This window comes from Seriola aureovittata, chromosome 18, assembly GCF_021018895.1.
Source record: "Seriola aureovittata isolate HTS-2021-v1 ecotype China chromosome 18, ASM2101889v1, whole genome shotgun sequence".
Taxonomy (NCBI): Eukaryota; Metazoa; Chordata; class Actinopteri; order Carangiformes; family Carangidae; genus Seriola; species Seriola aureovittata.
The window spans coordinates 5,689,462-5,716,830 of record NC_079381.1 but is presented as its reverse complement, the minus strand read 5'-3'; the positions used below and the strand labels follow the sequence as shown (position 1 = coordinate 5,716,830).

The following is a 27,369-nucleotide window of genomic DNA, read 5'->3' as shown; positions in this document are numbered from 1 at the left end:
ACAAAGTGAAGCGGAAGAAGGGTACAGGAGGGCTTATACAAATGCCATCACACCGCAATAATAATAATAATAATAATAATATTGATCATGATAAATTAAAACAAAATAATAATAGTAATAGTATAATAATAGAAATGCCAATAAGAAAAAATAAAAAATACTGTCAATTTATATGTAGGGAAATGATTTTAGTCATATTAATGCTCCTCCTGACCTGTGCTCTGTTATTATCATTTAAACTGCTGTGGTTAAGAAAATACAGCCTCAAAGTCAATATGGCTGTTTGTCTGTTTGAAGGCCTGTATTTTTATTTCCTAAAAAGTCCTAAGTGGCTGGCTAAGGAGAACACAAAAGCCTCAGTTTAATATTAGCCTTTTATTTTGAAGGCTTTGACCGGAAGTGTTCATGTTATTGTGACAATTGAGGAACCGCTCTCTCTCATGTGCATATGTTTCTTCTTCTACATCTAGCTCACATTATAAACGACCTACCGAGCTGTTCAGGTTTCCCAAGAGACAGAAACAGAGTTTATTGAGAAAATACGGGCTTTTTGTTTGTTTCCGGTTTGCTGTTGTGGCTGCTGGGAAGTTTAGAGATGTGCACCCAGACGAAAGCTGCTGCTCTGATGGCCAACATACCGCAGGCAGACATCGACCCGTCCGGCGTGTTTAAGTACGTCCTGATACGAGTCCACAGCAGAGAGGAGGGAGACGACTCGGAGGTAGATATAGTCCGAGGATACGGCTGGGCTGAGTACCACGGTGAGTCAGGAGCACTGAACCCGGAGAGGTTCATCACCACACAACATGAGACCTACACCCTCCTTTACCAGTTCATTAGGTTCACTTAGCTACAGATGATGCGGGCTAATACAACAGCCCTGCAGCAAAACCGACGTTCATGAAGGTTATTGTGGTCAGTTTCTATTGAATCTGTATAAGAAAGACGTGGACGCAACTTTATTGTCACTCGGTGGGATCCGTAGATTGTTTGCTTTTTAATTATATTATGTTACAGTGAGAGGTCTTTCTAATATTCAGTCAGCCCTACTCTACGGACAAATTATATAGAAAACTCTCAAGATAATTTACTGCTTCCTAAATAAACATATAGTCGAATCAGCATCTCAAACAGTTTTGAGTGTTGTGTTTTGTGAGTTTAAGTTACAGGTTATGCCTTTAACAACAACACACTGTCATGGGTAGGTGTGGAAAAATGTAAAAGGAATATTTTGAGGAATTGGGCAGTTGCTCTGATGTAGAGTTTTGCTGGTTGTTTCCAGTAAGACGAAGCCAAAATATGACATTTGACTTTAAAAGACATTGTTTAAAATATGTGTATGCAATAAACACCATCTTAGGAAAACAAATTGCAGAAACTTGAAAATGGAAGATTTCAAATGCCTAAATTCAATCAAACAAGTAAATAAAGTGAAATATAAAAGATATTGTGTATTTCCTTTTTATGTGTGCGTTAGAAATGAAAGTGTGTATTGGCTGATCTATGCTGCCTTCTGCTGGACAACACTGACATGCAATACACATCCTCACTACATATGGTACAAATAACTGTATTGTATATTCTAAGTGTATTAATTTCTTCCTGGGCACAGAACATGCAGGTTTGTCCAACAAGTCATCGTCCTCGTCATAAACACCAGATGGAGGCAGCACATCTACACAACAAGCAGCCATTTGTCATTATTAATAAACATATTCAATGGACAGTTGGCAACTCAAACACCCGCGGCTTCAGTCACAAGTTTATTACAAACAAATATTGTGCTTCAGCCAAAATCCATGTCACAGTTGTTAATTATGAAAATATGCAATTGATGCCAAAATTGTTGGTTCAGACTACTCTCCTATCATAACCCAAATTATAGATGCTGAACATACTGTGTTTTATGTTGTTATTAATGATATTTAGAGGTGAAACATATCAGAAAACACGGTTTTAATGCTTTGCTCACCTGTCTTGTACCTTTTCTTGTAGCTGATATCTATGACAAAGTTTCAGAGGAGCTGGAAAAAGATGGCCACCTGGACTGTGAGTGTATCGGAGGAGGGAGGATCAAACATGATGCCCAGGCCAAGAAGATCCACGTCTACGGATACTCCATGGTGAGAGAATCCTGCAGAAAAACCCTTAATCAATTAATTACCATAACTTTACATATAGTAATTGTCCCAAAAAAACAAAATTATGAACTAAAAGAGGCTAAAAGGTTTGTTAGATCTGGAGAGTTGTCTGACCACCAAGAGTTATCCCTTTCACAGTTCAATTCAATGTAAATACAAAAATATTGATTGTTTTAGCTTAAATCAAATTCTGTTTTCTTGTTGTAACAAAACATTGATTTTTGTACTTTTTCTTCCAGGGCTTTGGAAGAGCAAACCACGCAGTAACAACTGAGAAACTAAAGGCTCGGTATCCAGGCTACGACGTGACCTGGGACAATGAAGGGTACTGACCTGAGACCAGCCTCTGGTCGGCACCCTTTCTCCTGGACTGACATAGTACTTATCTGTAACCCCTCATGAGAAGGAAGAACATATCATTAAAAACCATGCAGAGTTCAACACAGAGCTTTTTGAAATCACACCAGTTCTCTTAGACTAAGACTGACACACAGCGACAAGCCTGATGAGCCTTTTCTGGGCTTATTCTGAAGCTACAATTTGAGTAAGTGATGGTAAAAAAAAAAAGTTGTTTTTCACGTTTTTACTCTGTGTGTGTATAAAACAAATACATGCTAATCATAGTGAAACCAGACAAATAGGTTTAATTATAAAATAAATGAGTGGAGACATACACTTCCAGACTGACTTGTTTTAGAGTCGTATGTCTCAGAGTCGACCCGATCACCACAACATACTGAGAAGTGAACCTTTGATGCTTTGTTGTGATGTGTGTTTCATAAATGTTTCCTGAGATCTGCCTATAAGCTTCGTGCATACTGTGTTCCTTCTGTTACTGTTCTGTTCCAGCAGAAAAATGAAAACTCTGCCCATTGTTCCTTATCTCACCTGAGGCCAGCAGCAGCAGAACACAGGTGAGATAAGGAACTCAGCTATTGAGCTGTAAAATGCTGATTCATGTCTTGGCCTTAATTTAGTGATAAAAGCACCAGTGCCAGTGTGGTTAAGTATTTTGAAATGATCATTCAGTATAGACTAATATAGAATAATAATCTGTGATTTATGTGAGTGGATACAAAATAAGCTCTAAGTCTTGATAGTGAACCTGTATTAGCTGATTGTTGTTGGACCCTTGGGGGCCTCATAATGAGCTGTGAACACAACATTGTCATTGTTTTCACCTTACAAAGATGTTGGAAAATATGTTAAGAAACCATTGCCAGCAGATGCGGAGCTGCATTAGCATAGATAAATGTAGGTCCAATATTCACTCCTTTTAGTTTTAGTTTGAGCTCGACTGACTCCCACAAGAAATATGTCTCTTCCACTGCTACAAGCTTCACTATGTTCCAGCTATTCAAACTCTGTCAGTTGTTTGCTGCTGGGCAGTTAGTGAACAGTTTCTTTAGCTGAGTTTTTTCTGAAACCAGGAATTAATGCTATTTGGAGGTAGGAAATATGAAACCATAAAACATAAACATAAAAAACATAAAACCAAAACAATTAACTAAAAACACTGAAATGCTCTGTAGAGCTGAGGACATTTTAGTTTAGCCTGCCTTAGCTTTAGGAAAGTAAAAAATGTGCTGGCAAGCTAGTTACAGATATATCCAAAAATCAATTGAGGTGCTTTTGTCATGTTTTCTGGAGCTAGGCTAAACATATTTCCTCTTGACTGATCCCAAGAGATTATTTTGATCACACTGACCTCGTCATCTGAATCAGGATTTGAAAAAAAAAACACGTGTAGTTAAATTTAATTCAGTTATTTATATGTGGTGTCGATAAGTTGTTCAGATGCCTCCATCTTGACAAAAAGAACTGAAGAAGATGGCTGCAAATACATCACTGTCATAACTTCACATTAACACTAACACAGTATTCAAATGATTAAAAAGGAGCTATACATAGTTGGTATCTTGTGTCACCTGTTAATAAAAACCACCAAAAATACACAAACAAGGTTAAACTAAAAAGGTTAACTTGTGTTTATCTGAAGACTAGGAACAGGTGTAACAGTGTTGGAATAATGTGTAAATGCTCGTAAGTGGGAATAGCAATTTCCCATTCTGCCAATATGGCATTAGACACACACACACCTGCAGCTCCTCAACGAGTCAACGATCTCACACAATGATAATGTAACTTTTGTTTTTGTGTACGTGCACCACAGTTTGCATCTAAATTGCTCTGCACATCTGTTGCCAACTGTGTCCACTTCAGTTTATTGTGCAATACTCGGATGTGCACTGTGGAAAACTGTCATCTGGAGAAAATTGTTTTATGGTGTTGGGTTGCAGCTGCGTGCTGAGTGAATGTAAAGTTCAGCCCTTATCTCTCAGAGAGCGAGGGGAGGTCAGAGTCAACTGGTAAAGACTCTCCGGGTTGCGTTCAAACCTTCAGACTGATCTGGTGGAAGAAGAGGGAAAAAGATGTTACACTGGAGGAGCTCGGCCCTCGTTCTGCTGCTGAGTCTGCACTGGGGTGAGAGCACATTCACTCCACACTCTACACATGTAGAAATAACTGCTGGCAGAATTTAGAAATATAACATACACAACATAGTGTTGAAAAGTTACTTAAGGCTTCAGATTTCATGTCACAAAAATTAGACAAAAGCCTTGAGCTTTGGTCTTACCTTTTTTTTTTAGGAGCTTTCAACTATTTAAACTACTGTTTTCACTCTCAATAATCTACTTTCACGTTCAAGCACCAAACAATAGAAAAATGGACAGTTTTTCTCTTGGTGCCGCTCAGTTTTACCTCAGTCACTGAGACGTGTGGCTGTAGCAGCTGTTGAGGTCATTGAGGTGATGTCCTGTCTCCTTTCTGAGGGTTTAAGCAGCCTGTTACATTCTCCTATTAAAACCTGCATGTGGTGGGCATATGAGCTGATTACAGTAAATATAGACTCACTATATACATTTAATGACATGTCAACCAGCGATAAATAAGTTTATATAGAAATGAATAAATGTTTCATGTTTCTGTATAAGCCTATTTCTCCACCACGAGAGTGTGGAGGACTTTAAAACGTGTGTGTCAACCTTTATGTTTAGAAATCAAAATGACAGAAAACTGAGAGCAAAAAAAAAACAAATGTTTTTAAATACAAGATGCACAAAATACTTTGTTGAAAGAGTGCACACATTCAATTATACATTGCTTGTAAAATATATAGTTTTAAAATAAAAGAGAATCATATACAAACTAAATTATAGAATTACAGTACATGTGTAAAAAATGCAAACATATTACCAAAGCAATAATGATGGTTCATTAGGAAATGGAAAGGGAAATATTTCAACTAATAACAAATCTGTGTTCGTCTTGTTTGGCTATGTCTTAATATGACAGGTCACTTGTCTCCTTGAACAAAGAAGATTTAGAAACAAAACAAAGAAGATTTAGAAATAGAAAGATCAGATTATTGTTATTTAATTATTTTTCCTCACATTCACTTTTTATTCATATTAAAAAAGAAACAACTGAAACAAACTGTCACATTACAGCTACATGTATTATATGCTGTACGTGTGTAACTGAACATTTTCTTTCAGCACAAAGTCTTGAGTCTTAATCATAGACCTTTGGATGGAGAGATATTGCTGGCATTAACCCCATTACTTCTCTCTGCCCTTTGAGCCTGTTGGCATTAGTTGGCCTGTAAATCGTTGCCAGTAATGAGTCCTGATAAGAGAGTTTGGAGCTGAGTCATCTGAGATTTTACACTGCCTGCAAGCAGAGGCAGATGGAAAACCTTGAAGTAAAAGTACTTGTACTGTTCTGATACTTGAAGTATTTCCATTTTGGGATGCAGATACTTTCCCCTCCACTTTCTTTGTTTGTTTTACATCTGTCTGATGTATGATACTTTCTACATTTGGATCTTAAAGTCAGAGCATTAGCTGAGATGAGTTTGATAGCTCATTCTTGACCTTGCATACAATAGTTGACAAAAAGTCTCCACTAAAGGTCCACTTACTTGTTTCTGACAGTATCACACAGTCTTCATCAGCAGATCGAATATGTTCAGTAATCATGGAAGTGAAGATGTTCTCACCTTTAGGACTACTCCCTAATGTTGGTTTAAATCTTCAGGTTGTCAGTTCACTCTTGACCTTGGAAACAGCAGTTAACAGCAATCCCCATTTACAGGTCCACGTCCTCACTTGCTTTCAGCCTTATCACTCAGGCTTCATCAGCCGATGATGCTTCGATTTGTTCATTTTTGTTTTTGTGATTTTAATATGGACTGTTCAGAGATTAGCCTTCAAAAAGCATGGGCGAAGAAAAGTGGTCAGAATAATGGAAACACTGAAAATAACATTTCCATGACAAGTGAGCAAACCTTCACCTGCTGATGAAGACTATGTGATATGATCAAAAGCTTCCGAACATGTCAGTAAGTGGACCTTGAGTGAAGATTGTTTTACAAAATGAGATAAGTTGTTAAAAGGGTCATGAAACTACTGTACTGTAAAAAATGTATGAAGTTGAAGGAGCAGTTGAGTTGAATCACTCACTTGATGCTTCAGTTATTAGTTTTAATATTCTGCATTAGTTTGAATAAAGTTGAAGAAGTAACACTGTCCTCTGATGTGCCGTCCCACCACACAGCCGCTGAGGCTCAGGCTCACATTTGCCAGGCTCCTGAAAAGAAGTGTGACTTTGTGTGTGACTGTACTGACTGCAGCGATGAGGAAAACTGTGGTAAGTATTAAAATGTTTTTTCTCTGAACTGATAGTATTTTATTCTCCTCTTTGCATACAGAGAGGACAGCGTGTCCCCACCTGATCTATAGACCTTTTCCGTTTTTATATCTGATTTCTATTAAAATGTGTGAGTCATTCAAAAATGTGAAAATATTGCTTGTATTATTAGCAGAAGACATGGAAGTTCACTGAATATGATTAGTTATTAGTCAGTAGAAACCTTCCCTGTTTGGATCTGCATGCAGTATTTCACTAACACAGTGCAACAGCTAACTATTACTTCTTCTCCACCTCTCAAGGCTACAGAGGAAAAGGGTTCGAGTGCGACTTTGAGGATGCAGGACTGTGTGGATGGACTGACCAGTCCTTCAGCTCAGCGTACAGCTGGTATAGACATCAGGGAGGAGACATGCGGTCCAACAGCGGGCCGTCCTCTGACTACACCACCGGCACAGCGATAGGTACACTTTAATACTTACATCTTTTCTTTTTTGTCCTCATATAAGCCACAGGTGTCTCGTAAAGTATCAAGTGCTTTTGTTTGCTGTTACATGTTATACAGTATCTCCTTCATACCAGTAGAGTGCATCAGAGCAATCAGCAAAAAGGGTGTCACTTTACAATAAGACAACACTTATAAAGGATTTCTAAATGGTTTATAATTAGGTTATTTATTTGGTTGTTAACATTTTATAAATCATAAGTAAACAATTATAAACAAGTTATAACACAGTTTCCATACATTGATGCAGGCTCTCTATTTGGCAAGATGGAGTTAATGCTTGCAACTCATTAATCTTACTAATGAGTTACTACCAATTATAACTATTACTATTAAGGGAGTCTTATTGTAAAGTGTTAAACCCATCAACATTTATTAATGAGTTACTATAAGGCTCCACATGCTTATGATGCTAACAATGCACAGCAATGTTGTGACACATTTGACCTTAATCAAAAAAATTGCAGTGCAAGTTGCTGCAATTTGGATATTACCCTTGGTCATATTGTGCAGCCCTATAAAAGATGATTTCCTATTTCATTCTATTCTTTCATTATAATAATCATATTTTAGTAATCAGCTTCAGAGATAATTAAAGAGACTAAAACAGCAGTGAGATAATGCGTGTGTGTTTCTGTCCCAGTAATTACCTTTGAATTATGAATCAAAGCTGCTAAGTTGGGAACTAAACAGTGCTGAATATCACTAAATATAGTGCACAGAAATCCCAAACTCCAGTGTGGTACAGGAATGGAGAAAGTATTTCCTACAAACAACAATTTTGTCAGATTTTCAGGTATATCTGCCTATGAGTTTTTGACTCTTTTATGCTTTACAGAGCAGCAGCAGCAGCAGTAGGCTCCTAATGAAATCACCATGTAAACATGAAATGTGCTGATGAAGTGTGTAATTAACACGTCTTGGGCTGATATTCACAGCCAGCTTCAACAGCCAGTAATTTCTCTGCAGCTGTGAGCTCAGCCATAACCACAGTGATCTCTCTGCAGCAGTTACACTCACAGCAGAACCGTCATTTCACAGGAGGACGAGTGTTGAACAGGTTCAGCTCGTCTTCCCGTGATGTTAGATTGTAACACGTTGCAAAGAGAGAGTCTAGGGAGTATTAATGTTTATTATTGTTTAAAATCTGTCTGTAATTAAAAAATCTAATGCTGGATTATGAAAAAGGAATAAATCTCTCATTCCAATGAAAACATATACTGAGATATTCCAAATGTAATTGTTTTCCACAGTGTGAAACTAATAGTTATGTGTGTTAGATGTGTTTTTGTGTTGTATACTGGCTATGTTTTCTTTTGCACATGTTGGTCTTGAAAAGTGTTTATGATCTTCCTGCTTATATAAAGGCTGAACTGTAACTAACATAACTACATAATCAAATCCAGGTTGTGATGCGGTGTATTTGTGTAAAGTGAGTTGTGTAACTTATATGCACGTTCACATTTTTGCTTTATTGTAAAATGTGTTATCAATATTATTTCAAATGCTGTGATCAGTGTTTTTATATTAACAGCTAATCAATTGTTGACATGCAGTGTATGTGAAAGCTGTTGCCATGGTGATAAGCCCACAGACAGATATCAGACCACTCTGCAGTTCCCCGCAGCTCTATGGAGCTTTAGGTTTTACTTTAACTCATCGTTTGCTTTCAGTCTCACCAACTTTACTGCTGTGATTCAGTCCAGCAGCAGACAGCTGTTTTTTTTCTCAACAACAGCTCTAAAAATCCCACTTTACACGCATCAGACACAGTTGGAGAGCAGCTGGTGAACATAGTGGAGCGATCAGCAGCTAAAGAGCCAGATACGGCCCTCAGGAGTTGAGCTAAAAGCGAGCGAATACTGGGCTGGCATTCATCAGGTAGACAGTAACAGGTGAATGCCAGAGTTGCTACATGCAAATAAGCAGTTGCTTGTAAAGTATTTTGCCCTATCAACAATTCAGTGTTGAGTTTAAAACTTGATTCAGCTCAAAACATTTGAGCAAAAGAGGCTGAAAAGCTCTGTAGAGCTGCAGAGTTGGTGATGAGTCTCTGGGTTCATCACTACAAGCCGCCACGTTCACATTAGAGGAAGTAGTTTTTAATCCTTTGTTAAAATAATAATTATGATAAGAGCAATGTTAAAACTGTCAATTCCAGAATACCTGAAAAAATCATCATATACAGTTGTGGTAAGAAGAGATAAGACTGGATCAAACGGACAAACACCCTGGACTAAACCATGATGTGAATAACAGATATATAATAATGATATTTCCCATCACACAGGTTGGTTTATGGGAGTGAGCGCAGTGACGTCAGAGTCTCTCAATACTGCACTTTTAATCTCTCCGGAGATGAGACAGTCTTCACCAACCTGTCGTCTTCGTCTCAGATATTTCCTGTGGGACTCAGGTAACAGCCGTTAATGACAGGTCTTACTTTTAATCACCTGTCCTGGAACAATGTTGAAGACAGGATTTCATATTTTTTTGTACAACTTTTACCAGCAGTATTTGCATGTTGGTTTTTTACATGTTTCTGTTTGTAATTTCTGTTTTTTTATTTCTGTAATTATTTCTCATATCTGATTATTGCTGTGTTATATCTTTTAACCCTTCTGTGTCGTTACCTGCAGGTCACACGGGTCTGGGCTCCACACCCTTGTGGGCATCGGTCATTCAAAGGAATTCTCAAGAGGCCCTAGTGTGGCGTCCTGAGGCCACTAGTGTCCGTGGCTGGAGGGAAGCCACCATCTTCCTGGGACGTATTGCCACAGCCTTCCAAGTCCATCTTTACTCACAGCGCTCCAAGGGGCAACAAGGAGATGTGGCCATTGACCAACTGGAGTTTTTAGACTGCGCGCTGCCCTGTGAGTCCCTCAAAATGTCCCCATTCATGTGCCGGCCCTGCCTTCTATAATAGATTAATTAGTCATTAAAATTGATCAATTAAAACTCCACAGCCGTGTTCCTTAATCATGATGACTATTTTGATGTTTTTGTTTTTCCTCTCTTTACGTCATCAGTGCCACTCCCTGCCGAGTGTTCGGCTGGGATGCTGGAGTGCAGGCGCGAGGGCTGCGTGGAGCAGAGGCAGGTCTGTGACGGCAGCGACGACTGTGGCGACGGGACAGATGAGGAGAACTGCGGTGAGAAATCAGACATCACCTGAGTTGTCACAGCAGAAAGCCTCCACCTGGCACCGTTCACTAAATGACATACAGTAGAAATGCGTCACAAAACAAACTGACAAAAGACTCTGACAGTGCAAGACTTTAGTGTGCACAAGAGGTCCAGCCAGGAGGAGGAGGAGGGTGGAAGAGGAACTCCTCCCTATGTAAATATGAAGGGTTCATTCTAAGCTAACGAAAACACATTATATTATTATACACTAATGAAAACATAATTATGAATATTGTGTTCCATTTCTGACAATACGTCCCTTCAGTCCCACACGCTGGTCCTTTAACTGAGCAGTGCTTGTTGTTCATCTGGTGGGGACGGTCTCAAAAACCCATCTCTGTTCCCACAACAGCTCCAGACGGGTATCGGCTCTGTGACTTTGAGGGAGGCCTGTGTGACTGGGACCTGAGGTCACTGTCACCGCTGAAATGGGTGTGGACGAGTCAGCAGAAGCTCTCCATCACAGGTCCTCTGATAGGACCAGGCAGGGATCACTCCAACAACACTGCCTCAGGTACCAGGGCAGTTTTCTCATTGTTGAAACCGAGCTGTTGTTGTTTCATTCTTAATGTCTTCAGTGTTTCAGTGACTGTAAAATATCGTCAGTACCTTCGTATTGAAAGCGTATCGTTATTATTAATGCAGGTCACTTCCTATATGTGACTGCTCCTGATGGTGAGCTCACGGCTGACTGGGCCGCTTTCCAAAGTCCTCTCCTCGAACCCACCAATAGTTCACATCCTTGCAAGGTGAGTCCAAATCTTATTCTTCCTCCAGTTTCACAGTAATATACCTACAGTCTGACAAATAGTTTGTGTTCAGTGATGTTTAGCTTTAATTTAGAAAAGATTTCTATTTCAAAGCCTAATGTGAAAGGTTTCCTCTGTCTGCCTGCTGTAGATGGTGATGTACACTCACCAGTTTGGGCCCAGATCCGGCGGTCTGACGGTGCTGGTTGCTGATCATAAGATCTACCCGGTGTGGGAGAGGGGCGGAGCCCTGGGCGACGTCTGGGTGAAGGCAGAGGTGGAGATTGTCACCGAATTCCCTTTCCAGGTGAGTACTTGTCCTCAGTTCGCAGCCATTATTCATTCCATTTTAAACATATTTATCTTCCACTTCTGGGAAAGCGGTCTCAGACTTTTGGACCCTAATATATATAATATCAACATGTATTAACAGTCTTTGGGGTGGATATATATTTATGTAACATGTCTGTAATATAAGCTTACATACATGAACATACATATTTGTATGGGCTAGATATATACGTCAATATATGAATTTCTAATTGGTTTCATATACAATTTTTACCTGTGTTTTTATTTTATATGTACATGGGCCCAGCTCTAGGCATGGGCATGGGGGTGGGGTGGGGGCGTGGGGGTAATGTGATGTATTTTGTCCTTCTCCATTTGACCAATCATAAACATGCCACATTCAAATAATCACAGTTTTATTTATATCTGAGTGGCTGGTCTGGTCAGATAAAACTGGATACAGTGAGGACAGCAGTTACTTCTCTATCATTTCACTTCATCACTACTCAGTTGCTTATTCTCTGGTTACCAGCCTATTTCACTCAGTGGCTTGACTCTGATGAAAACAGCCTGGTTTATTGATCTCTAGTTCTGACAGATTTATTTGGCTACTTGCAAATTGTGGTTTTCGTGATTATTTATTTTGAGTTATTTGCGATCACCTTCTAGACATAACGGTTTGAATTAAATACATTATGGGCTTATGTATTATTAGATTCTATGGCTTGAGTTTTAGATAACATGAAACAGTGCATGTCACAGCTTACAGCCTTAAATGACACTCATAGAGGATCCCAGTAACCAGTCTTTAAGTCGGGCAGTTAGTGGCCAGTCAACATCTCTTAATGCCCCCCCGATCAAAGCAGTCTGCGGGCCTGTGTGCAGACATTTCAATCTAAATCAATAATGCCAACCTGTAGGTGGGACTAGATGAAAAGGAACCAGATCATCAGAGTCATTAGGAATCATCTGCTTAGGACTTTGAATGTACAAAATGTGATGGCAATCTAATGAATATTTGTCTAACTATTTCACTGTGAACCAAAATGGTGGACTGACTAACCGACTTACTGACCATCCAGTCAACATTACCATTTCTTTAATAGGGCCACGGCACAAGCATGATTGAAAAGAGCATACTTACTGAATTTTGTAAGTCACAAACTCGATTCAAAACCACAAGCAAGAGTGTGAGACTGTGAAAGTCTAGTAACTTTAGTGATGAGTACAACTCAGCCTGTGGGAAGTTGTTGAATATTTCTGTGGCTCTGGAAGAGCTTTGACTAGTCTGAGAAAATAGTAGTGACAGCTTGGCAACTAGAAAGTCTGTGTTTGACACTATAGATAGATAGATAGATACTTTATTTGTACCCGAGGGCAAATTCATGAGGTGTGGGGAGTTGTGGGAAATGTAGGATCCAGTGTTTTTGGAGGTTAACCCATACTAGGGACTGAGAGTCAGGATATCTCAGCCTCAACTTTATTGAGCTGATGCTAAATCATTGGAGGAGTTTTAAAAAGTGCTTTTTACAGTGGCTGAAGCATGTTACAAATTTCCCAATTGAAGATCAACAGACACACGGATCATTCTAGAAGCAGAACTGTGAGGGAATCAAAGAATCTGTGTCATAACTGATGGAACTGTTCCATGGTTCCACCACTCTTCTTACCTGCATCACTTCACCAAACACCTCTGCAAGACACACACACACAGATGGAGCTGCACAAGTGAACTAGAAGAAGATGGCAAGACCACTACATGAACTCCACGCTGAGATAGAGATTGCCAACAACATTCGCAAAATGACCCCTGAAGAGAGAAGGACGTATCTCAGGAGAGAGAGCTTTAAAGAGCTGAGAGAGATGGAGATGGAGAGAAGAAGAAGAGTTGCTCTGGAGGAGCTTCAGAGGAGCAGGAGAGAAAAGGAGGAAAGAGATAGAGAAGCTGAGAGTGTGAGAAGGCAGAAGGAAAGAGTTGAAGAGGAGAGGAGGAGGCGGGAGGCCAAAAAGAGAGAGGAGGAGAAGAGGAAGGAAGATAATCAAAAGGCCCTGGAGAAAGGAAAGCAGGAGCAACTGGAGACAGAGAGGCTTCAGTGGAGAAAGGTCATGATGGTGAAGGAGCAGCGCATCATGAGAGCCAGATACACCATCAGTGATCTGAAGAAGGCGCAGCAGAGGAGGCGCGAGGAGGCGGAGCTTCGCCGTGTGCAAGACAACACCAGCTCAAAATGCCTGACCTATGTGGTGAAGAGCCAGGAACAGGGTCAGAGAAAAACTCTGATCAACAACTGGGTCGGAGAGCAGACGACACGCTGCGAGCAAGAGCTCCACCCACATGACTCCATCCTCAGCTCCAGGGCTGAAGGAAAGAGCCTCAGGTCTCAAGCTACACCAGAATCCACCAAGGCCCTGCACTGGCTGCACAAGAGACTGAAGTCTGGACTCAGAAAGAAGCAGGATGAGGATGAGCAGGCGAGGAAGAAGGCAGAGGCTCGCAGACTCAGAGAGCTGCATGTACTGAGGAGGTGCAGCCGCCTCTTGTCAGAGCAGATTGATGGTTACTGCATGTCCAGGAACCGCATCCTCAAGAAATCCATGTCCTGAATGGAACCCATCCTCCCCTCCCTCCCTCCCTCTCCTCTACCCCCCTCTTTCTTTTCCCCTATCTACCCCCTGAGACACAGTAACTTCAGTCATGTGACCTGCTTTAATAAAATTGTGTTGCGCTGACACCATGTGAGTTATAATTGAAGTTGAATGTGGCCTGTATTGTGTATTAGATGAACAACACACCCTGAGTCACCAGTTCATTAGCTACACTGAGTCAAACGAATGCTAATCTAATACAGTGGTATAACCTCAATGAACATTGTGTCGAAACTGTTTTGGAGATGAGCTAATTTAACTTTTGGGGTGTTGTTGATCCGTATTGTGTTATACTGACAGTTTGTAATATCTTCTCACTCTCATTGATATGAATGGGGAGCTGCGATGGTGCCAAAAATGGAAACAAAAAACTAAATCTATTGCACAGTTGTTTAACATGTTTCACTCACCAAACATTGAGCTGAAATGTTTGATTTTTGTCTTCCATGGTGGCCACAGTTTCCAGCTCATAGACAGATGGATTGTTGTGTTTAACATATTGTCACTGTGAGGCCACCAAAATGAAAAAAAAAACCTCATACCACACTGTTTACCATGTCCTCCATATTTTCTCTGTAGTTTAGTGTGTTAGCCTCCTGATAGTTGCTCCATTAAGGGGTCAAAGTCCATTTGACCAATCATAAACACGCCACATTCAAATAATCACAGTTTTATTTATATCTGATTGGCTGGTCTGGTCAGATAAAACTGGATACAGTGAGGAGAGCAGTTGCTTCTCTATCATTTCACTTCATCACTACTCAGTTGCTTGTTCTCTGGTTACCAGCCTACTTCACTCAGTGGCTTGACTCTGATGAAAACAGCCTGGTTTATTGATCTCTAGTTCTGACAGATTTATTTGGCTACTTGCAAATTGTGGTTTTCGTGATTATTTATTTTGAGTTATTTGCGATCACCTTCTAGACATAACGGTTTGAAATTAAATACATTATGGGCTTACGTATTATTGGATTCTATGGCTTCAGTTTTAGATAACATGAAACAGTGCATGTTACAGCTTACAGTGCTAAAGGACACTCATAGACAACCACTGGCAGTCTGGCAGCTAGTGACCAGTCAACATTTCATAATGTCGCCCCGATCAAAGCAGTCTAGAACCGGGCCTGTATGTACATATATTTCATGTATGGAAATTCAATATTTATATACAGTGTATATGTTACATTTGCATATGGGAAAAGTGATCCTTGCACACCTGTACACAGATAGGTGACATAAGAGAGTAAAAAATGAGTCAAGATAACCAAATGTAACTCCCACACACTGTCGACACTTCTAGTAAATTTACTGTATAGCCACAATCAGACACAACAACCTTGTGGTTCATATAGTAATACACAATATACAACAAATATTTTGAAATAAGTCTTTAAAATGTAAAAGGTGATAATCTGTGGGCAGTGTCAGTGGACTAAACAGAACACAATAAAATAAATGTTTTAATAAGGATCTCAAATGTGTGAGTTGTGAGCAGGATTTGAACCGAGCGTAACATTTTACTGTTGAATTATCATTTTTCGGGTATTATGTAATGACAACACTTTTTCCAAAGAACCTCACATATATACAGTGCATCTGCTAATTCTCTACTGCAGTTTTTTGTTATGCATATATATCCGTGTATTCATGGGAATTTTTTTCCAAAAAAAAAACACCTACTTTCAAAAGAAAGGACAAGGAATGAGAAAATTTTGACAAACTCATGATTCTTATACAACTGAGGGCCTGTGTTTTAGACATATTCAGTAATGAATTACAAATGGTAATTTTTTATTTCATTAAATGGGTATATAGCACTTTGGAAATGAAGGATTCTCTTTTGTATGTAGAGAATTGTAATGACTATATATAATAAATTCACCTCTTGCCCATTCATCTTATTTTTCTCTTCCTCTGTGTTCTCTCCTTATAGATCGTAGTAATGGCAGCAATCAGGGACTTTGCATATGGAGGTATCGCCGTCGACAGCATTATGTTGTCTCCTGAATGCCGCCCATCAACTGGTAAACCCTCTAACTACCTTAACTTAAAGAAGAACAAATGTAATTCCACATGCATCCTAAATCTGCTGTCTCACATTCTCTTCTTGAACAGCAAATTATACCATCCCAAAGTTCCCCAAACCTCCTAAAGACCCGTGTGCTGAACCAGACCAGATGTGCAACTTCTACCCTGACTGTGCAGGAGCAGAGGATGAAGCCAAATGTGGTGAGTTTATTTACGACTGTCTTACTGTTATCAGAGTATTCAAAGTATTTAGGTTTTTATCAGAGACGGCTGAAGCTCAATTAATCAGCCTTAGGGTTCAGGTGCAGAGAGAGAGGCTCAGAGTTCCTCTCCTCTGATTGGCGCACTGACCTGTTGTTTCTAGAGCTCTAGAAAGAAGCCTGAGAGAGGAAATGTAAAACTACACTGAGATGATTTTATATTTTCTTATGGATCGACACTTCGAATAAAAAACAGGGGGTGTGTAAATTACGAGACCTTTAGCTGAAATTCTTTGTCAGTCTATTTCTTAGGGCCCAAAACATGCTTGTCCTGATGTCTCATGCATCCTGCATGTCACTGTTGCTTTGTTGTGATATCTTTGAGTGTGATGTCTCCATGAATCTTGTCTGCAGGGGATTTCTCTTACCCTGAGGGCAGCTCAGGCTGGACTGATACCAGCATCGGAAATCAAGGTTGGATGTATGAAAACACAGGTACATCTACTCCACCATTACATCCATCTACTCGATTACTCATTAGCTAATATGTAGTAATTAAAAAATGACAAAATCTTTTAATATCTGTCTGTTTGACATTTCTTAGGGGAATACCTGTATGTAGCCAAGGCCCCGGGACAACAGCTGACTGAAGCCCAGACACGGACCCCCCTCCTGGGCCCCTCTGGTCCAGCCTGCACCCTCAGCTTTGATTTTGCAGTAACTGGGAATCCAGATCACATTGGTACTACTGTTAGACTTATTATTTAACATGCCTTCTTCTTACTCTTTACATTTTTTCCCTGGCGCACGATTCAGATGTGTTGACATGACTCTGTCACCATCTGTCTGCTGCAGGTGAGGTGTCCCTCAGGGTGATTGACAGCTTGCTGGGCGTGCAGCCTAAACTGTGGGAGTTCAGTGGGAAGACAGGAATAGGAGAGGCTGAGTGGCAAAATGCCAGTGTAACTCTTGGAGCCAGAAAACATCGCTTCCAGGTCAGCTTTTTTTCAGGGCATTAATGACACTCATATACTCAAACTTTTTTACACTTAAGATTTTTCCACTGATGATGAGATTCGGCTCAGAGATGTGAACCTCTGTTCTCCTCAAAAACATATTTTTTAAATGTAAAAATTTATGCTTTGATGAAGCCACAAAGAGACTTTTCAAGCCTGTCGGTATCAAAAATATTGAATCCAACGTACAGTAAAGTACATTTTTAACCAGGTAGTTTTAAGAAGGAAAATATAAAGGCAACATTAAACAGGAAAATAGGAAATAATAGGAAACAGCAGAACTTGTTAAGTACAGGACAGCAGCTATAGAGGAAGCAAAGATCATTTCCTGTTGCCACCTTTAGTTGGTTGAAAGAAAACAGTTGGATCAAAATCTATTTTACAGTCAGAGCTGAACTGGTTGAATTTTGTGAATGTGTTGTTACTCATTAGATCTCTTCTGTTTTATCTTGTCCAGCTGGCGTTTGAAGCTCGCGCAGTGAAACTGTGTCCATGCGCCAAGATTAAAGTGAAAAACGTTCGTTTTCTCAGCTGTTACGCTGACTATTTCCCTTCTTCTCCGACAGGTTGTTCTCATGACTCTTTACAGTATCACACAATACTGCACAATCCATATTTTACCTTGACATCTCAATGCTTAAATTTAACCAATGATTATAAAAAATGTCTTTTGTTCAGGACTGTCATGTAACTTTGAAAATGACCTGTGTGGATGGTATCAGGACAACAGCGACAACTTTGACTGGACGATGCTCAGTGGGATGGACCACACCATCGGGATCGGTGAGCTCAATTAAAAATGTTAGAAAACATCACATTTTGAATGTGTCCAATAGAGTAAGAATGAATGAATGATTTCAATGGTTTGTGGCAATGTTAATGTTATGTAGCAGCTTTTACAGTCATTATAAGTGTCTTACTGTTCGGTGTATTGGCCATTATGTCATCTATCTAAATAATTTTATGAACACAATGAGAGAGGATAAATATTCATATTGCTCATAGTTACGTGTCAGCATCAGTGAAAGGAGTAAGGCCACACAGATTTAATTAAATGAACACTATATGTTTTGATCCCGGCTGGATTTGTGTCAGGTCCAAGATTTAGAGTCAGTGTGTGGGAGTTATCTTTTCATGGGTTCTTACATTCTGACATTTGGGATGTTATTGTTGCCCCAACACAGCCTCAAGCCTGCAAGCTATTATTATATCCAGAATGTGTTAGTGAAGATGGAGTGAAAACATGGCGCTCCATCCATTAATGAAACATCTTTTTTATTTTTAAATTGATAAATGACTAGGAGGGCTGCACGGTGGTGCAGTGGTTAGCGCTGTCGCCTCACAGCAAAAAGGTTCCGGGTTCGAGTCCCGGCTCGGCCGTGGGATCTTTCTGTGTGGAGTTTGCATGTTCTCCCCGTGCAAGTGTGGGTTCTCTCCGGGTACTCCGGCTTCCTCCCACAGTCCAAAGACATGCAAAATGGGGATTAGGCTAATTGGATACTCTAAATTGACCATAGGTGTGGCTGTGAGTGTGAATGGTTGTCTGTCTCTATGTGTTTGCCCTGCGATGGACTGGGCGTACCCCGCCTCTCACCCGAAAAGATGCTGGGATAGGCTCCAGCCCCCCCGCGACCCTAGTAGCGGTAGAAAATGAATGAATGATTAGGATGGGACTTTAGACATTTAGTGATGTAGTCAGATTCAATACCAATACAACAATCTAAAGATACCCCATTAAAAGTGAAAGCCCTGGCTTCAAAATCTTACTTAAATAAATGTAAATATGTATTATGAGCAAAATGTTTTTAAATTATCATGGTCAAAGTTGGGTGGTTGCTGTTAATGTCCGACCTAAGGAGTAAGGCCCCTCCAAAGGATGATTAATGGGGTAGAACAGAAGAACACAAACACAAATTATATTCATTTTTTCATGTTTTTTCTCCCATTTTGTTTTGTGAAATATTGATAATCTTAAGCATTTATTTAAATGAACCCATTAAAGAAGTTTAAAGGAGAAATCTGTCTTTGGTGGAGCTGCTAACGTTGTTAGCAAGTGTTAATGGGGTGATGTGAAACGTGACAAGGAGCCCTAACTAAACACTGCTGTTTTGTAAGAGGTCACAAGCCAAACAGATGTGAAACCACTGGATAAATCTTTAACAGTGTGTTGTATTTTATAAACGTTTTTATGTAAAATCTTAATTTGAATGTAGGAACAACTATAACTATAGCTGTAAGATAAACGCAGTGGGGTGAAAAGTACAATATGCTCAAGTTAAGTGCAAGTACATCAAAACGTATTTTAGTACAGTATTTTAGTAAATGCACTTAGTTTCCATCTGTGGTTTTGCCCTTTTAATCAGTGATATGACATTAATAAATAGTAAATTGTGACAAAAAAAAAGTAAAAGTGACAAAGTCATATCTGTTGTAAATGTGCTCAACTTGACATATAGCTCTTAAATTGCATCAGTCATGCGCACTATAAATCATTAAGTACATTTGAAGAAGATACATTAGTTGTAGAATATAAAGAGTCAGTGCTGTACTTGTGATGCTTTAAAAGCTGACTTGACTTGACTTCCCACCCTTCTGTTGCTGTCCAGGCAAAAGCCTTGTTGTGGACATGTGGAGCCCCTCCCTGCGCGGTTTGTTCGGACGCTTAGTTTCATTTCCACAGTTACCAAGTTCCACAGATCAGTGCCTGTCCTTCTTCTACAAACTCTATGGACCGAACACAGGTGAGGATGTGACTGAACAGGAAGCAGTTTAGAGTTAAATAATGATAATGAAGCATAATTTCTTTAACCATGTGAATATGTTTTAAAGGGAAAAAAATATCTGAAGTAACTGACATATTATTCTGTTTGTTAAAACTTTTTTTTTTCCATATGTGTGCTTTTGATCACAAACTGACAGAGAATGGCAGATACTGTATGTTGGTTTGTCAGGAAATATTATCTTGATCCAAGCTGGAAATAATCCGAAAATGTCATATGATGTCTTCTCATACCGTCCTCTCCCACTCACTGACCCCGTCCAGGTGCCCTGAATGTAAAGCTGTTAGATAAACACGGTTATGAGACCGTCCTCTGGACCCGCAGTGGGGCTCATGGCAACATGTGGCACGAAACCCACTGCACAGTGCCACAACAGCCCACAGGCTTTCGGGTAGGAATGTGTTCAGTCAGTCTGTAGTTATTAATCAATGTCTCAACATTCACAATGCATCACAAAACATAACGTATGGTTCATAGTAAACATCAGTGACATGAAGGGGGACAGCACAGAGACATGAAGGGGGACAGCACAGTGACATGAAGGGGGACAGCACAGAGACATGAAGGGGGACAGCACAGTATCATGAAGGGGGACAGCACAGAGACATGAAGGGGGACAGCACAGAGACATGAAGGGGGGCAGCGCAGTGAAAGGAATCAGTTGGATTGGGGTTTTTGAGAAACTGTGCCCCCTTGTGGTAAAATAAAACAACTCGTTGGAGTTTTTGTTTCCCAGTATTATAAAAAAAAATGAAAAAACTACTTTGACATTATCTTCCTTCCATTCAAACGTCTGCAACTTTTTTTTTATCTACCAACAGCTGATGTTTGAGGCGGTTCGCTCCGGCTTTGACGGGCAGGTGGCCATTGATGATGTGGCGTTTGTGGCCCGTCCGTGCACCGTGCCACGGATGTGTTCCTTTGAAGGCCAGCGCTGTGGGTACACCAGCTCTGGTCAAGCTCACTGGCTCCACCGCAGCGGATACAGCACCACGATAGCTGGACCCAAAACTGACCACACTCTGGAGACCGAGCTGGGTGAGAGAGAGAGAGAGAGAGAGAGAGAGAGTGTCTCATTAAATATTTTAACATGTGAGCAGAAAGTTGAGAGACAGTGAGTTGAGATCATCCTGTTTCTGGTTGGTGCTCAGGTTTTTACATGATGGCTAACACCGCAGCCAACATTCTCCCCTCCGGCAGCACTGCAGTCCTCACCTCCCCTGTTCGTCAGGGAACCGCCAGGACTGAGTGTGTGCATTTCTGGTATCACATGGGAGGAGTGAATCCTGGTGAGACACCCTCACACACAAAACATGCACAAAAAATAAACAAATAAAGAAATAAACAAAACACAGTTTAATACTGCATACTCTGCAGGTTCTCTGACGGTGTACATGAAGCCGGTGAAGGGAGACAGGGTGAAGATCTTCTCTGACAGTCTGAATCAAGGAGATGTCTGGCGCCATGGCAACGGCAACATCTCGAGTGCCCTTGTGGACTGGCAGGTACAGTGTGGAGGCAGGAGGGGGCTGATGGAACAATTGTAGTCTTTTCAAGCTGCCAGTAATGATGTGATTGATTATTTTATGCACAGAAAATAAATTAAGTAATTACTCCCATTTGCAATTAATAAATTATTACCAACAAAGTGGTGAAACATGACAAATATGGGAAATAATACATTATGTTTCAGCATTCTGCCTGTAACTATAGACTGTATCTGTCTTTCTAATATATTCCGTCTCACAGTTAATTCTCTTCTGCCTTTTTGTACAATTGACTTTTTGTTGGCAATAAAATCCCCTGACTGGCTTTTAAGGAAATCTCCCCAGCAGAATTTGACCCAGCAATTTTAGAGAACCATTCCTTGTAAACTTTCATTTGTAAGATTGTGTGTGTGTGTGTGTGTGTGTGTGTGTGTGTGTGTGTGTGTGTGTGTGTGTGTGTGTGTGTGTGTGTGTGTGTGTGCATTAAACCGAGCTGACGCCAAGCTGTTGTTCTGTAGTTGGAGTTTGAGGTGGTTGGAGCTGGAGGCAAAGACACTCACGTTGCAGTTGATGACATCTTCCTTTCAGCTCACCCATGTGAAAGTCAAGGTTTGCATCACTCTGCCTTATCAAAATTAAGGAGGAACTCAAAAGAGTTTTAGCATGCTGGTTCACCTGGGAGATATGGTGCAATTTCAGACTAGAACCTGTGAGCGCTCTTTTTTGTCTTTACTCATCTCAGTTAGATTACAGTGACAAAGGTAATATTATAGCCACAAACGTTTGGTTTCTCCTGGTCGCCATGCAATTTTTCAGCTCTCTAAAGAAGCTTAAAGAACCATGTTGAGTTGCATTATGGGAAACATATGCCCATGTGTTTTGGGAGGTTGTTAAACTATTTTACTCACTTATATCATTGCACTTTGAGTCTTATAAATACATTGGATTATTATTAATACAATGTAAAATGTAATGCTATACAATAGTCAGCATAATCAAAGAGTACACAAATTATTATTAATATTAGAATTTGTTATCCCAATTTTGGATACTAAGGCCACATCAAATTAAAAGGCTAAACAAAGCAAAGTAGAGACACATTAGACAGAGACATAGACTTTTAATAACAGCTGCTACAATTAGGATCCTGGTAAGCATTTTAACCTGAAGAACAGTACATAGCTGTACCTTCTTTGTGAAAGTGTCCGTTTCTGTTCTGTGAAATATCTCAGGTTCGAGGTGTAACCTGGAGAGAGGGATGTGCAGCTGGAGCAACACTCAAAACATTAAAGCTGACAAACTGGACTGGGAGCTGACGAGTCAGGAGGTGGAGCGGCACTACTCCATCCCAACTGAGGACCACACTCTGGGCACAGATAGAGGTAACGCAGAGACACACAGGGACAGAGATACTGTGACTGTGGATATTGTGGCCAAAGGTGTAGAGAGCAACACTTTGTGTCCTTTTCTGTGTTTATCCCACATCATGTAGCAAAAATGTACTGAAGTGTAAAACTGACCACCCTCCCTTTTCTTTCTGCCAGGTCACTTCCTGTTCTTACCAAGCAGCAATCGGACAGCAGGCAATCAAAACGCTCAGCTGCTGAGCCCTCACCTGCCCCCGACCAAGGGCACCTGCCTGAGATTCTGGGCCTGGAGACCCCTCTCATGTAATGATCCATTTTTTAAATCAACTTTTATGCCTAGTTCATCTCTGGTTTGGCAGATTCAGGTGTCTTGATGTGTGCGATGCATTTACTTTTTTGTATTTTATTACACAACCCATGTTTATTGTTTGAATGTATGTAGCGGACAGTCGGCTGTGGGTGTGGAGGCTGTCTGAAGGTCGTCTCCATCAGCTGCTGGTGGTAAATGACCTGGGAAGACCATGGAGACGCTTTGACATCAACATCACGTCCACTGAGGAATACCAGGTCAGACTCTCACCTGTGTTTAATCTACATACTAATATAGTGATTTTAACACCTAAACCCTATGTAGTCTTCTCCACTGCAGAAGAAACGGGACGTTACTTTTGCATTCAGGTTTCTTTAACAATGCTGTCTGTTGTTTCTGCTGTTGTTGTCTTGTCTTGTGAACAGATTGTATTTGAAGGAATGAAAGGTACATCAGGCACTTTGGCTCTGGATGACATTGAGTACACCATTGGGGTCAACTGCGCTAAGGAAGTCACAGATCCAATAAGTAAGTGCTGAAGTCCCAAATCTTGCATTAAATTTGAAGAGCCATGCGTGTGGTTTTGCACGTTTTTAACCATAGTGTTTGTTTATGGTCTTTTTTTTTTTTTTTTAAACTGATTTTCTCCAGAAGAAAATTTTAAAAAGAGGCAGATTGATCCAATTTGATTTCTATCCAGATTTTACGTCCCCACACACCCAAACAGAGCTGAGCTCTCAGCTGTAAGAACAAACTGACCTCTGCAGGTTGCAGTAACTGTGACTTAAGCAGCTCTGAAAATGCTTCCAATTATAGAAAGTGAATAAAAATATGGGAAGTTTTTGCACTGCAAAATTAATTTTTTAAATCTTATTTTTTTTCACAATCAAAAAAGATAATAATTATAATACTGTATATCGTACATTAATATCCAGTTACTTACAATATTACAATCTGAAGATCATCTTACGAATGTGTAAAATTTGCTTGAGATCAGTAACGCAGCACAGTTCCCTTTATTTTAACATGTTGGGTTAATGCAGCTGCAAGGACACACTAACATATAACTATGCTGCTAAACAGCAAGGATTTTAATTTACATCTTCATTTTTTTAAAAGTCGATTTTCAAGTTGACAGTCATAGCACTTTGAAACAAATGGCTGTTGAGAAGGTTCAATGTTAGATTGAAAATGTGTGGTATGCTTTTAAAGAGGTTTATCAGGAAGGGAAATTGTTTATCGGCAGCACATGTGAACTGGCCTAACATGTAGAACCAGCAGTTCAGCCCATTGACAGAATGTCTCACTGTAGTGTAATGTGTTCTCACTGTCTTCTCATTGTCATTGTTTTCCACCTCCTCTGTAGCCACAAAAAGATCCGACAACAAAGGAGGGATGGCAGCGTCTGTCATCGTGGTCCTGCTGCTGATCGCCACTTTGGTCGCCCTGCTGTATTACTACTTACGAATCCGCCCAGAAGTCCAGGCTATGACTGGTCCATCATCATCATCTCCCCCAACTGGTGGTGGTTTCACTAATCAATCATATGAGCCAGACCTCACAGTGAGTTAATCTGATATGCAAACCTTTGACAACACTGATCCATGAGTACTAAAGGATAATGCTGGTTTATTACAACTTAACAACAACTTACAACTTAAGTTGTCACCAAGGAGAGACACACTGTTTCTCCTGGGTGGCACAGTTACCAAGAACTATTGTGATACAGTGAGCGAGGGTATGTTAACTGCAGATTATTTGAAGCTAAGATAGAATGCTAGGCTTCGCTAGAAGCTAAACTAGGAGCTGAATGAACAAGGCAACCACAAAGGCTGCCACCTAACACTTAGACTGTTTCAGAGATGTAAGGTGGCAAATCTGAAATGAAACAAAGAACAGAGAGAATAACAGAGCAGAGAAGAAGGAGAGCAAAGATTAACTCAGAATATTGAGAAGAAGTCAATAAATCTATAACTTTCTGCCATTGTTGGCAAAGTGTCATTTAAATGATACTGTTCTACAACAAAGATAGCAGAGGGCAGCACTTGTAACACTAGTCATGTCGTTGTAGCTGAATAAAAATGTCCTTAACCAACCAAATAACATCCTCAACGCTTTGTTCATTTTCTCAATTGATAAAATGATCCAACCACACTAAACATACCAGCCACATATCTACTAGAACCTAAGAGCCCACCCTGCAGATGATATAAAATACCACTGTTTTTAACACAAAGAAGTAGCATACGTTAGCTTTAATGTAGCTAGCAGCAGTTTTTCCTGTAGCATGACTGATTACTGGATAATGTTTGTTCATTTTAGCAAGACCGTATGAAGGTTCCACCAGCACAGAACCATCCTATGGAAGCTGGCTTCAATCATGTCAATGTGAGTGTACTATTCATGACTAATGTTTTATTTCATTATTTATTTGATACGGTGGCAAGACCATACTGTATACTCATCCTTGTTCATTTGTACTCTGAAAGCACAGTTTAATAGATAATTACATATACATATATATATATATATATGAGCATCATAAGACTCATTATTTTTGTTTTTTTGGCAGGGCCATTGAGAAGACTGATACAGAACAATATTACTGTTTACTAACAAGTTTATTATCCTTCCTAGACTAGTTCTGGCCATATTAAAGTTGTGCTCACTGACGATCGACTCTTCTTCCTTTGTTTCTGCAGGAGTCTACTGATGTCAAAGAGATGGAGGTGGCGTAAGGCTGGGGGAGCGGTGGTCCTGCCACCTAAAGGTGGCTTTGTGAAATGAAGGCGATATCACAGCAGGAGAACTGCTTGTGTCGCCCTTACATGACACACACACACACACACACACACACACACACACACGTACACAAAACACACAGCCCACATGCTGAAACACTGATGAAGGCCTAATCAGCGCCGCTGCCTGAGATCTGGTGGAGCCCTCGATGGTCGCAGCTCTCTGCCTGAGGACGGACAGATGGAAGTCAGAAGCAGAACGTCAAACATGTCATGGATGGAAATTAGCTTAGCTTTATTTAAAAGTGAGACTGACCATAACCCATGATCGTTTGCATGCAGATATATAGGATCTATTTTGGATGTGTAAGGTGGTTCCAACAGTATTGTGCAACTTGACTGAATCCCCTTTGTCTGGTTTTAGAGGAACTCAGGTTGGGCTTCTATATTGTGGTTTAAATAAGCACTTCTCCAGGTTACTAATTATGATATGTACTACTCAGCCTGTGAAACCAGTTGTACAATGTTTTCTGTGGCTCTGGAGGAGCTTCGCCGAATATGAGAAAATGACTCACTCAGTAAGTCATCACCCATGTATCCCAGCTTTACAACAGGAAGCATGAACTGAGGACATGGTATTTGAATCTTATGTGAGTTTACCAGGCAGGGCGGATCTAATGAAAGATATTAACGAGTTGCATTATGGGAGTAGATGGGATGCTGCTGTTTGGAAAAAGGCTGTAGGACAGCTGTATTCTGTTGGATGTGTTGGAGGGTTAACTTTGCTTTGAAACAAGATATAATTGAGCGCTAATGATAAAGGAATTAAAGTTGAGCTCTGAAACACTGGTGTCAGTATGTTTTTTGGTCTACTGGTGAAATGAAAATTTTATTTACTTGATTGTTTATTTGATAGTGACAATGCACCTTAATAAACATCAGTACTAAATATACAATGTAGACATGCTGGATTGTAGCAAAAATGCTAATTGGTAATTCATGAGGTAAAAATATTAATATATATATTCGGTGAAAAAGGTGACTTGATGATCACTCCTCAAAATCCGAAAAAATTACATTCTCTGGAATCTTTGTTTTATAGGTATTTTAGTTTGAAAACCTTTTCAGTCACTTTGGTTTTAGTGGGTGGTTTGACATGAATTTTGAAATGATTTCTTCTCAAAGTTAGATCAGCAATTTAAAGTCAGT

At 40.1% G+C, this 27,369-nt stretch overlaps 2 protein-coding genes across 2 annotated transcripts; both read left to right on the top strand.

Moving 5' to 3' along the window:
- Positions 1 to 403: 403 nt before the first annotated feature.
- phpt1 (phosphohistidine phosphatase 1) lies at positions 404 to 2,947 on the top strand. Its single transcript, XM_056404268.1, has 3 exons — positions 404 to 761; positions 1,996 to 2,123; positions 2,381 to 2,947. The coding sequence occupies exons 1-3, from the start codon at positions 596 to 598 to the stop codon at positions 2,471 to 2,473; spliced, it is 387 nt and encodes a 128-aa protein (XP_056260243.1). The 5' UTR covers positions 404 to 595; the 3' UTR covers positions 2,474 to 2,947.
- A 1,227-nt stretch (positions 2,948 to 4,174) lies between these two features.
- mamdc4 (MAM domain containing 4) lies at positions 4,175 to 26,999 on the top strand. Its single transcript, XM_056404266.1, has 29 exons — positions 4,175 to 4,625; positions 6,762 to 6,854; positions 7,157 to 7,318; positions 9,650 to 9,775; positions 9,999 to 10,232; positions 10,389 to 10,511; positions 10,898 to 11,059; positions 11,191 to 11,294; positions 11,446 to 11,601; positions 16,165 to 16,255; positions 16,347 to 16,460; positions 16,874 to 16,954; positions 17,064 to 17,201; positions 17,315 to 17,454; positions 17,933 to 18,041; positions 18,154 to 18,258; positions 20,082 to 20,216; positions 20,519 to 20,646; positions 21,077 to 21,293; positions 21,407 to 21,544; positions 21,633 to 21,760; positions 22,261 to 22,351; positions 22,975 to 23,124; positions 23,287 to 23,412; positions 23,552 to 23,676; positions 23,845 to 23,947; positions 24,786 to 24,982; positions 25,742 to 25,807; positions 26,122 to 26,999. Exons 1-29 carry the CDS (start codon positions 4,574 to 4,576, stop codon positions 26,155 to 26,157), a joined length of 3,630 nt encoding a protein of 1,209 aa, XP_056260241.1. The 5' UTR covers positions 4,175 to 4,573; the 3' UTR covers positions 26,158 to 26,999.
- The last annotated feature ends 370 nt before the right edge of the window (positions 27,000 to 27,369 follow it).